Source organism: Oikopleura dioica, chromosome 1 (genome assembly GCF_907165135.1).
Source record: "Oikopleura dioica chromosome 1, OKI2018_I68_1.0, whole genome shotgun sequence".
Lineage (NCBI taxonomy): Eukaryota > Metazoa > Chordata > Appendicularia > Copelata > Oikopleuridae > Oikopleura > Oikopleura dioica.
In genome coordinates this window covers 5647000-5662463 of record NC_137291.1, presented here as the reverse complement: position 1 = coordinate 5662463, position 15464 = coordinate 5647000, and the positions used below count along the sequence as shown (strand labels likewise).

General features: G+C 41.1%; 7 protein-coding genes across 9 annotated transcripts; 6 read left to right on the top strand and 1 right to left on the bottom strand.

Annotated features, from left to right (window-relative positions):
• Window positions 1–140: 140 nt before the first annotated feature.
• On the bottom strand, window positions 141–3638 carry LOC145698629 (prolyl endopeptidase-like). Of its 2 annotated transcripts, none has more exons than XM_081776912.1 (7): window positions 3489–3638; window positions 2004–2420; window positions 1750–1964; window positions 1427–1707; window positions 969–1383; window positions 392–930; window positions 141–351 (listed from the first exon to the last, which is right to left on the bottom strand). In XM_081776912.1, the coding sequence occupies exons 1-7, from the start codon at window positions 3594–3596 to the stop codon at window positions 233–235; spliced, it is 2094 nt and encodes a 697-aa protein (XP_081633038.1). In that variant the 5' UTR covers window positions 3597–3638; the 3' UTR covers window positions 141–232. The 2 variants fall into 2 exon arrangements, with proteins under 2 accessions (XP_081633038.1, XP_081632330.1); XM_081776204.1 differs by having other exon boundaries at window positions 1427–1714; window positions 1757–1964.
• On the top strand, window positions 2553–3216 carry LOC145709928 (uncharacterized). Its single transcript, XM_081787975.1, has 2 exons — window positions 2553–2659; window positions 2701–3216. The coding sequence occupies exons 1-2, from the start codon at window positions 2559–2561 to the stop codon at window positions 3125–3127; spliced, it is 528 nt and encodes a 175-aa protein (XP_081644101.1). The 5' UTR covers window positions 2553–2558; the 3' UTR covers window positions 3128–3216.
• A 464-nt stretch (window positions 3639–4102) lies between the features above and the next one.
• On the top strand, window positions 4103–4715 carry LOC145711143 (splicing factor 3B subunit 5-like). The gene is made up of 3 exons (XM_081788908.1): window positions 4103–4247; window positions 4293–4362; window positions 4577–4715. Exons 1-3 carry the CDS (start codon window positions 4123–4125, stop codon window positions 4646–4648), a joined length of 267 nt encoding a protein of 88 aa, XP_081645034.1. The 5' UTR covers window positions 4103–4122; the 3' UTR covers window positions 4649–4715.
• Window positions 4716–4752: 37 nt separating this feature from the next.
• LOC145711248 (DNA replication complex GINS protein PSF1-like) lies at window positions 4753–5803 on the top strand. The gene is made up of 4 exons (XM_081789006.1): window positions 4753–4985; window positions 5131–5374; window positions 5417–5500; window positions 5553–5803. The coding sequence occupies exons 1-4, from the start codon at window positions 4753–4755 to the stop codon at window positions 5616–5618; spliced, it is 627 nt and encodes a 208-aa protein (XP_081645132.1). The 3' UTR covers window positions 5619–5803.
• Window positions 5804–5824: 21 nt separating this feature from the next.
• LOC145700321 (fibroblast growth factor receptor-like) lies at window positions 5825–11552 on the top strand. The gene is made up of 9 exons (XM_081777950.1): window positions 5825–6753; window positions 7088–7244; window positions 7288–7490; window positions 9088–9222; window positions 9269–9340; window positions 9387–9440; window positions 9635–9928; window positions 10040–10131; window positions 10229–11552. The coding sequence occupies exons 1-9, from the start codon at window positions 5881–5883 to the stop codon at window positions 10353–10355; spliced, it is 2007 nt and encodes a 668-aa protein (XP_081634076.1). The 5' UTR covers window positions 5825–5880; the 3' UTR covers window positions 10356–11552.
• A 46-nt stretch (window positions 11553–11598) lies between these two features.
• On the top strand, window positions 11599–13920 carry LOC145704446 (syntrophin-1-like). Of its 2 annotated transcripts, none has more exons than XM_081782960.1 (8): window positions 11599–11723; window positions 11949–12012; window positions 12065–12281; window positions 12329–12485; window positions 12527–12716; window positions 12898–13074; window positions 13118–13428; window positions 13472–13920. In XM_081782960.1, exons 1-8 carry the CDS (start codon window positions 11610–11612, stop codon window positions 13577–13579), a joined length of 1338 nt encoding a protein of 445 aa, XP_081639086.1. In that variant the 5' UTR covers window positions 11599–11609; the 3' UTR covers window positions 13580–13920. The 2 variants fall into 2 exon arrangements, with proteins under 2 accessions (XP_081639086.1, XP_081638387.1); XM_081782261.1 differs by having other exon boundaries at window positions 12053–12281.
• A 43-nt stretch (window positions 13921–13963) lies between these two features.
• On the top strand, window positions 13964–15415 carry LOC145710846 (uncharacterized). Its single transcript, XM_081788585.1, has 4 exons — window positions 13964–14035; window positions 14079–14176; window positions 14223–14318; window positions 14951–15415. Exons 1-4 carry the CDS (start codon window positions 13974–13976, stop codon window positions 15181–15183), a joined length of 489 nt encoding a protein of 162 aa, XP_081644711.1. The 5' UTR covers window positions 13964–13973; the 3' UTR covers window positions 15184–15415.
• The last annotated feature ends 49 nt before the right edge of the window (window positions 15416–15464 follow it).

Sequence of the window (15464 nt, the reverse complement as noted above, 5' to 3'; positions counted from 1 at the left end):
CCCCCTATGCTTTTCTCCTTGAACAAAAATACTATGAGCCGGGAGTCCGTCTTTCTTTTTAAAACTGCTCTGCATAACACGAATAAACAAAAAAAGCTTGATTGTGCATAATATAGAGCGCAATATCAATTCTTCAAGAATCATGAATGAGTTTCCTTTATTTGAAATTGAAAAGATATTCTTACATGTAATTGAGACTAGTAAAATTCCATTGAACTTTTGAAAAAAACGTTTACTCGTTCCACTCAGCACCAGTTTCTTTGGCGATGAAGGAAAAAGTGTCGCTGTACTCTTCAAGGACCATTTCGGTCGATTTTCCGAAGCCATGTCCAGCTTTTGTATCGATACGGCCTGAAATTTTGTTAGAAATCGAATGGAAAAGGACTCTTACCGAGCAAGACTCTGTTGGTGTCAGTGCAAGTCTCCTGAAGAGTCGCAAGATATTTAAGAGAATGGTGAGGAACGACTCTGTCATCGTGATCAGCAGTAGTGACGAGAACAGCTGGGAACTTTTCGGTGTTTGGAATGTTGTGAGTTGGCGAGAGCTTCTTCAAATATTCAAAGTCCTTTTTATCATCAGAGCAGCCAAAGTCCGAGCACCACGCATGGCCGATCGTGTATCGATGAAATCTGAGCAGATCCATAACTCCAACAGCGGCAACACCGGCGCTAAAGAGCTCTGGTCGCTGGTTTAGGCACGCGCCGACGAGGAGACCACCGTTAGAGCCGCCCATGATGCAAATATTGTCGGAAGAGGAGTATTGTTGAGCCGTTAGGTATTCAGCAGCGGCTTGGAAATCGTCGTAAGAAGTTTGTTTCTTGGACTTGATCGCGGCAGAGTGCCACTCTTCTCCATATTCGCCTCCGCCTCGGATGTTGGCGATGCAGTAGAGACCGTTGAAGTTGTTCAGCCATGGCAAGCGGATAGAACTAACAATTTATAGATATAATTTGGCCATTGAAAGTACCTGAAAGAAGGAGTGATGGAAATATCAAAGCCACCGTATCCATAAAGCAAGCAAGGATTCTTTCCGTTCATTTCAAATCCCTTCTTCGCGACGATAAACATGGGAATCTTCGTTCCATCCTTGGACTGATAGAAAACTTGTTCAGTGACAAAGTCGCCAGATTTGAACCCAGGAACGACTGTTTCTCTGTAGAGCTCGGTCTTGGCATTGCTGGGGTCGGAAATGTCGAGTTTGAAGATCTGACCGGGGCTGAGGAAGGAAGTGAAGGAGAAAAAGATCTCAGCGTGTTTTCTTTTGCAGGAGATTGTGCCAATGGTTCCGATGTCGATGGGGACTTTGCAGAGCTGCTTGCCTTCCATGGAGTAAATGTACATGGCGGACTTGACGTCTTCGAGGAATTCAACGATGAAATAATCTGAAAACATAGAGGAAGCATCCAAAAATTATCATTTTCTTACCTTTATTGACAGGTGCTACGCACTCAAATTTAGCAGTTTCTGGTTGTGGAATAATCTCCTTTGTTTCTTTGGTCGCAATATCAATCGAAATAACCTTCTTTCTTGGCGCATCTTTCGTCGTGGCGAAGAAAAACACCGTCCCGTTGTTGGTCAGATAATCATATTTTGCGTCAAAAGTATCAATGATTTTTTCATAAGGAAGGATGCCGTTTTCTGTTCTTGGAATCTCGCCGTTTTGAATTTTGTAGATCCATAGCTTGTTTGTTGGTTCGCAGCCGCGTCTTATGCCTGTATATCGATTAGTAGAGAGAATCAGGACTTACTGAATACCGAGGAGGATGTACTCGCCGCAGTCGGAGATTTCAGCGCCCGACATAAGCTTTGGGTCTTCGGGAAAAGCGGCGATTTGGATGTCTTCTGATTGAGCAGTTCCCATTTTGTGGTAGAAGAGGAGTTGGTTCTCATTTCCGGTGACTTCAGTTCCGTCTGTTACGCCTTCTTGGGATGGGTAGGCGTTGTAAAAGATTCCAGAGCCGTCCTGAACAGAATCAACGGTCGTTTCTCAATGAAAAATTACCTTGGTCCAATCAAGACAGGAATATCTAACTTTGGTGATTTCATCCTTCAACAACTCGCCTTCGGCAGTTTTAAATTTGATCGTAACCCAGTCGGATCCTTTATCAGACTGACCAAAAGCATAAACGCTACCATCGTCATTCCAGGCTGCCATTCTGATCGCGCTGGTTCCATCCTCTGATAGCTTGTTTTGATCGAGGAAAACTCGTGGTTCGGCATCGAGCGAGTCCAGTTGGTAGATGATGCTTTGGTTAAGAAGACCAGGATTGTGACTGTAGTAGTAGTATTTGCCGTGCTTCTTCGGGCAGCCGTATTTTGGGTAGTTGTAGTGCTCGCGCATTTTTGACAGAAGCTGGTCACGGTTGGTGAGTGTCTTGCGGTACTCGTCGAAGATTTCATTCTGCTTGTTCACGAAATCCTTAAGGGTTTTTAAAAAGATTTGCGGCTATTGCGCTAATTCAAACAACACACTCGTAAACACACATGCTGACATTGCTCACGAGTTCAAATATAGTCTGCAAGCGTTTTTTTCTGAAGCGCAAAACTTAAAGTAAAAATGGTAAAAGTCGCAAGAATAGATTCAAAGAAACGAGAGATCCCCGAATCGTTCGTTCTATCCCAATACCGACTTTATGTAAAAAGCTGCGACATATGCAAGTAAGAAAAATCAAGTAGAGAGATTAATACCTATATCTCAGCGTCGTTGCCGTGAATCTTTGGCGGTTTGAAAATATACTATCTGATGACTTATTCTACTGCCCTGACTGCAAACCAATGGGCATTGAACTAGAATATGTCCCAATCAATAATGATAATAGACAGCTCAAATTTGGATGCCCATTCAAGCTATGTGATGAAGAACTAGCAATTAAAACCTTTTTCAAACATATGAACAGACACAACTTGAGAAAGCGATGCAAAAGACAATTCGCCAAAGAAGAAAAGGAGAATAATGAAAATACAGAAGATATTTACGAGCAGTTGTCGGAAAAAACCCCACTTGACATCAAAAAACAGCTTTTAGATAAGAAGGCAGCATTCATTAAACAACATCAAGAAAAACTCAAAGTCATTAATCAGATAAGAAGTCTACAACAAAGTCAGAGTTTTCAGTTGTTTCTATAAATATACTTCCTTCCTCAAAAATAAACTCTGAACAGGGAAATTTCTATTGATCAGTCTTTGTTGAAATTGGAAACTGAAATTAACACTCTTGCTGCTCAAATGGAAAGCTTGAAAGGGGAAGGTAAGGAAGACCAGCTTGGTGCAATCCTTATTACTTATAGATGGGGAGGCATTCGAGGCTCTGTGCTGCGAAATCTGCTTCGAGCCATACGATAGAGATGAGAATCAACAAGCTTGTATAACTGTTTGCTTTCATTCTTTCTGCGAAAATTGCTTGTCTAATCTGGACCCCAAGACTTGTCCAAAATGCAGAGCAAATTTCGAGAAGGATCAAATCCAAAAAATCTTCTGAATAAAATACCTTTGTCTTTTCACTATCAGGTTCTTCTAGCCATTTGTAAGGATCAGCAATCTTCTCTCCGTGAAAGTCCTCGACATCTGGCAGTTTCTCAAAAGCAGGATACTTCATTTTCTCTAAAAAGGTTGATCCGTTAAAAGAAAAAAGAGTCAAACTAAAAACGTCAGCAAAATAAATTCGAAAATTCAACAGTAAAAAACTTCGCGGCAACCCCTTGCCTGCGAGAAATCTCAGTCGATTGGCGAGCGAAAACGATCTTCGTAACATCTCTTTTTCAAAAAATCAGAATTTTAATCTCGGATCGAGCCAGTTTCAAAATTGTTGCGCGACCGCCGCGAATTCAAAACTACGCGGCCAATCGCGCTCATTTTTTCCGAGCGAAGGAGAAAAATTATTCTCTTCGTTTACGCGAAAAAATTCTAGAAAGTTCATCTTACTAAATTTTTGTTGTATTTTTAACTCATTCAAAAAGAGAAATTTTTATCAAAATTTTTTCCTTTATAAAAATTTTTATTATTCATCTTTGGTTTTGCTGAATTTTTTGGCATAAAAGGCGAAAATTTTGATATTCTCAAAAACTACTACGTGGATTTTTCTTAATTTCTTCTTCTTTTCAGATTGAAGCAACCCTACGAAAATGGGCGACCGCTACAACATTTTCTCCCAAATGGAGCATCTCCAGTCCAAATACAACGGAACTGGCCACGCTGATCTCACCAAGTGGGAATGGATGGTCCACACTCACCGCGACAGCTACGCCAGGTTCAATCCTTCAAAGATAAATCAACTAATCTTCGTCTTCTCTAGCTACATCGGCCATGGCGACCTTCTTTCGCACATTGCAATTTGCGAAAATGAATCCAGAGCAAGAGTTCAGGTAAAGAAAAATCTGAATAAACCTGTGTCATAAACTTAGTCAGGGTTCTAGGAAGAACTCTCAAAGAAAGCCGCTTTTTTACAAACGAAGCTGCGAACCGGCTTCGCCAGAATTACGATGTCGATCATTTTTTTTAATTCTGACACTGACTCAGGATTCTACACATGAGAGTCAGCTTAGATTCAGAATCATCAAGGCCTAAATTCATATTCAGTTCAACCTGCTGAAGAAAATGTTCCACCCTTGCGGACCCCCTCCACAGAAACCAAAGTGGATGGACATGTAACTCTCGACTCCAGTTACAGTACTAGAACTGTTCCGTTCTACTTAGAAAGAAGCTTGACTGCCACCAACTACTGTCGATTGACGAAGCTTTTCTTTCAGAAAAAAATGTCGGGTGAATTGGCGGCAGAGCTGATTCGCGACCTGGCAAGAGCGAAGGACTCGTTGCCGGCGTACGACGATACAGCTGTCCGTGAAATTGTGGACGAATCGATTGCCCTGTCGAATAAAAACAGAGAAGACATTTCGTCGACGGCGATGAATCAGCTGATTCAGGACTCGGCGGATTTGAATGATGTGACCCCGAAAGAAAGGAGCACATATACAAATGTCTGTCTCAGGTAATGAATACAGAAGGATTTTTAAATAAATCGAACCCCTTGTCCTAGACTTGACAACCTCCGACGAAAACCTGAGACAGGGTTCATCGCCGGTTGCCGAACACTTGACTTTCGCTCAAAGTTCAGACCATCACTATATTTTTAGAGCTGCGGGAATTGAGCGAAACAAGCGCTGCCTGATCGCGTATCACATGAAACGTTTGGAGAAAATCCGCGAAATTCGCTGGCAAGGAGGCCCCGTCATTCCAGATCATTTGCGCTCAAACTTGTCGGCTTCGGAAAGAACGTACTCGCACAAATACAACCGCGCTCTTGCGAAACTGATGCGAGGATCGGGAGATTTGGATTTTACACAGATTCAGACGCCGCCTAAATCGCTCTATGTCGAGGTATGATACGAAGGGATGAAGATGGAATTGAACGATTTCTAGGTCACTTGCGTTGAAGATGTCGGCGATGTGGAGCTAGAGAATGGCGATAGAATTACGCTTGAGAAGAATAGTAGATATTTTTTGGTAAGTTCATAAGAAAACGAAGAAAAAACACTGAAATGATCATCTCGTTTAGCCTCGAGCAAATGTAGAACCCCTAGTCCGCCAAGGCCTGCTCAAAGAAATTCAACGCCAGGTCTGAAAAGAAAAAGAAGCCTAGTCGAACTTTGAAAATTTCCAAAATGTCAAAACTGAACAACAATCAATTATCAAGCTGCTAGAATCTTTCACTGCAATTATCTCCTGTCAAGTGTCAACCGTGTTTTTCTATTCCGTTATCTTTTTTTTTGTATATTCTTTCAAAGAAAACAAACAAGTTAAGAAATTAAAAATGTTTTTGTTAGAATGAAAATTCCTTCGTTCTGCAGGAGATTATCTGAATCGGTTTTCGAGCGCTAGAAATAATGAATTCAATACAAATTTTCTTCTTTCTTCTCCCAGTCGTTTTTCCTGACTGTGTTCCACCAGCCCGGCTTATTTCCGAATCCAAAGTCCGGAGAAAGAAAACGATAGAGCCACATTGCGGCGAACGAATTGATTTTGGAACGACCGATCTTTGCCGAAAATGGCAAATTGACGAGAATGTCGAATTGTCGTTTTGGTTTTCCAATGGAAGCGAAATTCGGGAAGAAAATTCCCTTTTTTCTTTTGAAAATGGCTATCCAGTGATTGACTCGTTTGATGGAAATTTCGGCGATACATTTCTCTGCAAAGCGGAGAAAAGTTGCGGGGCAGAAGACCACTTTCAAGTTGCGCTAGAAATCGAGCAAGAATCTAGCTCTCCTCGGGCGCACATTGAATGCGTCGACGGTTGCGCCAGCCATCAGCAATGCCAGGATAATTTCAGCGGAAGGGATGAGCTGGAGAACTGCGGTCGGCCAAATTACTTCACCGCCCCAATTGAATCTACTGTCACATTCGTCTGTAACGTTCGTTATCCAACTTGCGCGCCGTTTCCCAAAGCTAGCTGGCTCTTCCGAAAGGATGATGCCTGGATCCCCATCGAACAATTGAATCTCCAACCACCCTCTTCTTCGAAAATCTCCTACTCCTATCACAACCAATACGAAAGCCTAACCATCCATTCGATCAATCCCGACATGCCGAGTGTATACAGCTGTACGCTAGAAAACTCTCTTGGCGTAGAAGATACCGTCTTTGAAATTCACTTGTTTGAGAAGAAAATGTCCCTTCTTGATCTTGGCTCGACGACTTGGATTATTGGGGCGGCGGTGTTGGCGGCGATCGTTGTTTTTGGAATCGGAATTTTGATCAAGGTAAATAACGAAGCCCAGGAAGAGAGAAGCCCTGACACAGGTCGCCTGACTCAGGTTTCTTCACAAGTTGCCGAGTTCAGATTACTGTTTCGTCAGTGACGAATCGTCACGAAACTTTCGTGTCTATGAAATTCGAGTCACGCTAACTTGCCCAAGACGCTAACTTCCCCAGACGCTAACTTGCCCAAGACGCTAACTTCCCCAAAACGCTAACTTCCCCAAGGTTGTGCAAGTTAGCGTCTGGGGAAGTCAGCGTCTGGGGAAGTTAGCGTCTTGGGGAAGTTAGCGTGACTCATGAAATTCATCAGTTACAAAAAATAAATTGTGTTTTTAGTCTAAATTCTCAAAAAAAGGAGGCTTGAAGCAAATCCCATTTCAAGACCTGAAGATGCGCCCTGGTTGGGAAGATGCACCCTTGCTGGCTGGCAATCCTGCTGATTTCGAAAATCACATTCCTGCTCATTATATTATCCAGTACGAGCTGCTCGGAGGTAAGCTAATCTAATCGGGCTCAGAGTTCATCGATCCAAAAAGGGAATAAAATGGAAATCGGCAATGGCTGCTTTGGCGTTGTCTACACTTCCGTCGTCAATACAGACGACATTCCTGTAATCAGAAGCGAGATTAATGAGAAACGAAGGGTCGCGCTCAAAGTTGGAAGAGTGGAAAACGCGAATCCGGAAGAGCAAAAGATGGCGTTGGAGAGTTTGTTCAAAGAACTCAAAATCATGATGAAGGTAAGGATCAAGCCTTGATCATCAAGGAGAATATTGCACTCTCGCGAAAATGCTAAATCATTCAACCAATTATATATTAAAAGCGATTCTTTTTGTTGATTTCAACAAAAAATGGCTAACATACGCTCTGTATAAAGGAGACGTATTTCTATTCCGTATGTATATTTGCAACAAAATATCAGTTCTGGTTGGCAAACGGTTTTGAACAAAAAGAACGTACAAGCAGAATTTCAGTAACTATCAACAAATTTAACTTTTATGAAAAAATCTAAATGTCGGCGCAGCATCGTTGGGGCATAGCGAGAGAAAATCGCATCGTCACAACTTGACCGGATTTCTTTTCGATCGAGCTTGAATTTTAAGAGTTAGAAAGGATATTTGCATTTTTGTGCCTTACAGTTCGAGTTCTCTCGTCTTGTATCCTTTTGGGCTGCATCCGATCTTATTTCCCGGATCGGATAGTCTAATCTTGCAACACTCGTAGTTGAACAGATTTCGTTCTCGCTCGTTAGCTTAAAATTTCGATAGAGGAAAAAAAGACTTCAACTCGGCTTACTGTTAAAACTGTAGGTAGAGTAGAGACCCCCGCAGGTTCCTTGATCAGATGGAGATTCACAGATCCCATAAGATCTCATCGTTACATGACAAAGATGAGAAACGCTAGCCGAGTCGAAAAGATCAACTACTGGAGGAATGCATTTCGCGATTTCAATGTCGGGAACATCAATTTTAACGAAATTTGAGTTGCATTTGAAGCAGCTTCTTTCACCTCGACCACAAACCTGAATCAAAGATTTGTATAAGGATCATACAATAACACTTTACCGAGTCGACGAGGTATCTTCTTGTAATATGGTCACCGCAGATGTTGTCATTGACAATAGTTTCGCTATCCCGCATGGTTTTGTGCAAGTAGCAGACTTGATCATCAGAACCATCGCGTCGATAGCTCCTTCCTCGCCTTAGGAGACCTGTTTGAAAGCTCATCGGGGGTCGGTGGTTTGGTACAGAAGCCATCAGCGACTTTGAAAGCATTAAACCGAGTTCGGTGTTTTCATGCTTGCGGGCGGAAACAAGGAGGAAGAAAGAGAAGGAGGAAATCATTGTTGACTTTTTTTAGATTTTTCTTGTTGAAATTTGAGTTGAAAAAACCTAGACAGGATGCTATTTATAGGTGGGAAATGTCGGAGGTGCGCCATCGTAATAATAGTAATTATCGAGAATTTGTCGTAATCCAGGATTACTGTTACTCGTGTTGCTTTTCACGTCACATTCGAGACAAATCGCAAAATCTAACTGGATTAGGATTGCTCTTTCGACGAAAGAGTGACGAACAAGTGGGAAATAATGAATCAAGGAGCATTTTTGACGCGTAAAAACGATAATTTTACCGTTCCATTTTAACTTTGCCGAAAAAAGACCCTAAAAACATTACATTCAGTATACAATTGCTTGTGGGAAGGAACAGTTAATGGTGGTATAATCCCCAGTATGCGGTCATTACTCGAAGTCATGTTCGATTTATGGCAGAATGATCTCCTTATCCTCCCCTGAGAGAACCAGCGCTTTTCGATTAATTAATCGCTGAAAAATTTAGGTCGCTGAATACCGCCAGAGATTTATCGAAAGAAACCAGAACAGAAATTACCACCAATATGTGATTCAACTTCTGGGCTGCGGCTACACCCCTGAGCCGACCAAATGGCCCTTTCTCGTAATCGAATATGCGGAGGTAAGGCAAGGACTTTTTCATTTTGAGTGACGCGCTTTTTTTTAAGAATGGAGACCTGCTCAAGTTTCTGAGAAATGTTTTGAAGGACATCAGAGAAAGAAGGGAAAATGGAGCAAAGGTTTGTTTATTCATTGATAAAGGCTGATTTTGAAATGAATTTTTAGGCGTCTTCGTCGCTCAGACTTACGGACGGAGATTTAATCAAATTTTCATTCCAGGTACAGTTTATTTACAGTTATAATAAGACCACTTGCTCAAAAATGACGTTATTTTCGAGTAGACTGTTGAATTAGCGTTGATTGTAGGGTTTCTTTGGGGTTGATTTTTGATTCGTTGAGATTAATTATACTTCCCTCTTATTGGCCCAAATGTCACATAGAAATATGTTAACTTTAATAAACAATCTTTCAAGATCGCTGCTGGAATGTGCTTCCTCTCGGAAAACAACTTCGTCCACCGCGATTTAGCTGCTCGCAATATCCTCGTTTCTTCCGACCTGACGATGAAAGTGTCCGATTTCGGCCTCTCAAAAGAAGAAAACTACTACCGCTCATCCCGCGGGAAACTGCCCTGGAAGTGGATGGCACTGGAGAGCATCAAGGAGCACAAGTTCACGACGCAATCGGATGTCTGGGCTTTTGGGGTCACTATGTGGGAGATTTTTAGTTTAGGGAATGCGCCCTATCAGACTAAGACCGCACAAGAGGTGAGACATGCCGCGGAAATATCTAGACCCTTACTCAGATTTTCTACTCAGGTCGCCGGGCCTAGGATAAGGCGTGTGGGCCTCAATAGTCGTTAAAACAGATTTGTTCAGGTGAAGGATTTCCTCGAAGATGGTAATCGCCTGGCTCATCCGCCTTTCGCCTCGCGCAGCATCTACCAAATCATGGCCGACTGTTGGAAAAGGAGCGTGGCTGCGCAATTTATTTTCGATTTCTTAAATTCAATTCTGAGGGTCTTAGATCCGCGGCATTAATCTTTTTTTTCTGCAGCCGCGCGACAGTAATCCCAAGGAGCGTCAGACCTTCGCCAGCTTGACGGAGGACTTAGAGCGAGAGCTTCAAATCTGCCAGAGCAACGAGAGAGTTCTCGATCTACAGGGCCACGAAATCAATGGCTACGACTCCTAGAGTTTCAGATTTTCTTCTTTCAGTCCCGTCAATTCCAAACCTCAAAAAAAAACTTGTTCAACTTTATTTTTCTAACATATCTTATCCCCTAGGGTTGGCAAAAGGAAGATGGCCCCCGCAAGGGATGAGGAACCCTCCTTCCCCATTTTTTTGACCATTTTCGCCCACCCTAGAGCATCCTAGTTCCGATTTTGTAACTCTTACCTGCCCGAGCTGCCTTTCATTTCTTTTATTATTTCTTCGGGGACGCTCGATTCGTGTACCAAAATTTTTTGGTATTCGAATACCAATTTTTGGTATTCCAATACCAAATTTTTTTTACCGGATCATATTTTTTCCTTCAAAAACTAGTAAACCTCTCCAAAAGTTTCCTACATGACAGGCGCGGAGCGCATAGACGATTTTCAATAAGGATTTCTGAGTGAAATCCTTACCCCCTATTTTATTTGCTCATTGAAAAGAGCGTAAAAAGTTATCCCAGATTCGCCCGGAAAATGATGAAGTTTTCCAAAAATGATGTGATGGCACGTGACTGAAGTCCCAAAAAACTCAAACTTTCCCGCTCGAGCATTTTCGACTCGTCTGAGCTAATAAGGCTTGTAATAGCTCAAAATGATCGTCTCTGCTAGCTCTTGGTGGGCATCAAGTTTTCATCCCTTTTCAACCCTTTTTTAAATTTCTATTTTTCTAGCAATAGATAAAGGGATGAAATAGGGTTGAAGACGGATGAAAATAAGATGCCCACCAAGAACTCGCCAAGACGATCATTTTGAGCTATTACAAGCTCTTGTATCTCAGACGAGTCGAAAATGCCCGGGCGGGAAAGTTTTGGTACTTTTGGGACTTCAGTCACGTGCCATGACGCTATTTCTTCGGAAATTTCATCCTTTTCCGGGGAAATCTGGGATAACTTTTTACGCTCTTTTCAATGAGCTATTAAAAAAGGGGGGTCAGAATTTCACTCAGAAATCCTTATTGAAAATCGTCATAGGGTCTCTTTAGGTGTATCAAATTCGGACTTTTTAACGAAATTTGGTATTCGAATACCAATTTTGGTATTTGAATACCAATTTTGGTATTCGAATACCAATTGGTACACGAACCGAGCGTCTCCCTATTTCTTATCAAAAATATGTCAGGTTATAATAAAGAAACATCGCTTCTGTAAATGTAAAAAGAAATTAACTTCTCCTGCCGAAAGATTAAAAAATCTTGTACATTCGAATTGACTGAATCTTCAAATCTTCACACTAAATGTTGAAGAATGAAAAGAAGCTGATTTGTAAAACGAAAACGAGAAAAATGAAGAGGATTCCAGTTCAAGTTTATGTTCGAAATGATGTGTGCGATCCGTCTCCACCAATTCAGGTACAAATCGTTGGATTTTCTAGATGCATTTTTTCGATCCTTCTTTTGCGCGGTACACTTTCATATAAAAAAAAGCGAAAAATGCCGCAGTTACTAGAGATTATTCAAAGACAGGTTTCTTAGAGATTAAGTTCATAAAAGATACAGTGGATTATCATGCCTCAAAGTGGGCCCATTTTGGGACACAATTTTTTTATGTTCAGTTTAGCCAAATTTTCATTTCAGGCGCAAATCTCGATTGATCAAAGTACGGGACTAATCGACTACTATTCCAAAACCGACTCTACAGGTAGTTCCTTCTTCTTTCTATTTCGATAAAACTATCAAAGATGGCGGAACAGAAATCCGAACTGTCGAAATTTCGCGCAAAAACAGCTCCTTCGGAATCTCGATAAAAGGAGGCGACAAAAGCAATCAGAGTGGCAGCTCGAGGCCGATCTTCATTTCGAAATGTGACAGAAGACATTCGAATATTAATATTGGCGACAGAATCATCGCTTGTAATGAGAAATCGATGCTTAATGCGACGCACAAAGAGGCGGTAGATGCAATTCAAAGGTAAGCAAATGACATTCTTTTAAAAAAATTACAAAGAAATTATTTAGTTCTGGCGACAAATTACGATTGCAAGTAAGAAGCGAAACTTGGAAAACGACCCATTGGCCGATCGAACTGTCCAAAATCTACCAAGAACTCGGCTGCAACCCATTGTGGATGGCCCGTCTTTCCCGCGCCACTAAATTCGGAGATCACTGTATCGAGGTAAATCTTCTTCTATAACCGTCCCTAGAAAACCCTTTCAGGTCGCCTCAGGTTGTCTGTCGAATCGGATCGTAGTCAAATGCGAGTCAGAAGCGGTCGCGGATGACTGTGTTCTGGCGCTGCAAAGGACCAAGAATCATTTCACCAAAATGAAAAGCTTCAACGAAGCTCTGGCGAAACAGGCGAGCATGCCCAAGTGCGACCAGTTTTTGAAAGATCTCAACACTGCCTGTAAGTCTCAACAAGGATTTTATGCTATAAAATTTATGGGGAATGTGTGCTTATTTGGGGATTCTGGCCAATCAAAGACGAATATTCGCTTTTTGTGGCAATCAAAGAGAATGACCTAGAAGAAGCCAGTATTCTTTATCTGAGCCAATCAAAGATCGGCAAAAGTAATATAATTGTTCAGCTCAATATTGTATTCGAATGGACTGGGTCTTCCACGAAAACGAGCGAAAGCACTATCTGATGATGCTCACTTCTCAAGAGCTTCGATTTTACGACGCGCTGCCCAAGGACTGGGAAGGCTGGTCAAAACCCGTCTTTGGAACGCCACTTCTCTCTGCTCATATTATCGACAAGAAATGTAGGATTTTCGATTGAAACAAAGGTTGTGGATCAATTTCTAGCGAATATTCTGATCCGGATGGCGACGCAGCGAGAAGTACGAGCAATGGAACTACGCTGCTCCGGTTCCAAAAGCTGGCTTGAGTCGATCAAAGAAACGAGAAATGACAATGTGCGAGACATCAAGGAAGCTTTGGTCGAGGTGATTTACAACAACGCCACAGCATACCTTGGCATCCACTGGCTCGAGGGCATCAGGCTCTACGAAGCAAAGACGAGAAATGTGATTGTGCACCAGGAAGCGCACGCGTTGACGAACATCGAAGATGATAATAAGGCGAACTTGACGCTGCAATTCAAAGACACCTCAAAAGTAAGAGCATCCTTTCTACAGTCCATTATCTACCCTCTTTTAGTACACTCTCGTTCTCGGCGACGGACTGAAGCCGTTTATCTTCGTGATGCTTAACTTCTACGCAGCGGCTAAACAATCAACCCTGAAAACAAACAACAACAAACTCTGAAAAACATTAAAAAAGCGTCATTCTGTTCCACTTCAAGTTCTTTCTCAACTTTCATCACTGTGATCCTCTTTCCCTTATAAAATATACCAAAAAAGATACTTCATCAAACTTTCAGTTGCATCTAAAAAAGGCGTACTACAGTAAAAAAAACACTTTTTCTATTTATACAATTATAGTTTCAAACACTAGCAAAACTTTAAAAACCCCGTCTGTCTTCATTCACTATTTCTATTATTATTATTAAAATAGATTTTAAAAAATAAGAATCTGCATATTGTGTCCGTTGTGTTCACCTGAAACCTCAAACAACATTTTTATTTAAAATTTTAATATAATATTTAAATAAAACAAACAGTATTTATCCACCTTTAAATTGGATCTTTCAGCTCAGAATATGGACTTATGTGTGAGTAAATTTCAAGTAAACAACGACAGAAAAACGTATTTTCTCATAGAGTAAGTTCTCCTTCTTGTTTCCTTCTCAAAATAATAATATTAGAGCTACAGTAGGCTCTCGAAAGACAGAGACATGGTACCGCTACTCGGATATTCGTCCCCTGGCCGAACCACTCAAGGCGACAGCTGAGAAATGCGGATGTAAGCGAATATCCCTTATCAACTGATTTCGAGTGAGTGTGTTCAGACTTGAGACTTCCGCATTTCCCCTCGCGATTTACCGAGAATAGAAGCGAAGCTGGATTGGAACAGAGAAGATTGATGCTGGACAGATACTTTTCAGGTTTTATTTTATTTCAGAAGAAAGCAAGAAACATACCAACTCTAGCCATAGCATTTATAGATGCCATATCATTTCAAATATCTTCGTTTCATATCTTATTTTCTCTTTGAATTAAAAAAATCGTATTTAGAGGAGTACTTCTCACTATTTTAGCAGCTGACCTTTATACATGAAAAAATTTTCTACGTCCCCTATCTAATCCCTATTCAAAATCTTGATAAAAGATGAGAGCCTGAGATAAATCTTTATCATTCATATCATCTACCTTTGAAATATAATGTTGAGAACGACCCATGAATTTCAGTTTTCAAAACTCATGATTATTAGATAGAATTTTAGGTAAGCTTTATTTCAGAAATTGTACGAAAGAAAGTCTTTTTCATCTGAAATTTTGACTGCAGTCGTTAAGTATCGGCAAAATTTGATCTTTTGATTTTGCTTCATTTTCATATCTTTTTATAAAATCTCTTCTCCGAGGCTCTTTTTATACGCAAAATATTGGGAACTCTCGACTTCACCCTGTGTAATCATGTGGACTACGAGATTTGGGTCAGGGGGATGACACGCAACAGTAAAATTGCGTGTCAATACGATTATTTACCTTTTGTCCTCTAAAATGAACCAATTTTTAGCCGTTGGAAGCTGGCCTCAATATCCTCGCTACCTGCTCAAATTCGTCAAAGCCGTCGTGCCCGAAGAAAACATCCTCGACTTCCAAAACACCGAAGACCAAGCCATCAACTCAAAAATCCCGATTTTCCCCGCTCCCATCCCAAAAGGCTCAATTTTCTACAACGGAAACTCGAAATTCGACGACTACGACGATTCCATTTCCGACATTGTGGTCGGCGCCCTCTTCGACTGATTTCTTGCTCATTTATTCGTCATTAAACTGCCTCGATTATTTCATCATTTATTTCTTCATCCTCGCGAGACATCATCTGTATCATGTCTTTGAGACATTTTTCGGTTCCTATCTACTAGACTTTTCAAAGTAAACTTTTCGCAACTTTACCAACTTCATTCCAAAATGAATTCCAATCATCAAAAGCAAAAACCAACAAACAAAACCTCATCATACTATCGGAAATTTTATTAAATAATAATTATTCAAAATTTGAGTTTCAAAAGCGGATCTTTCTAGAG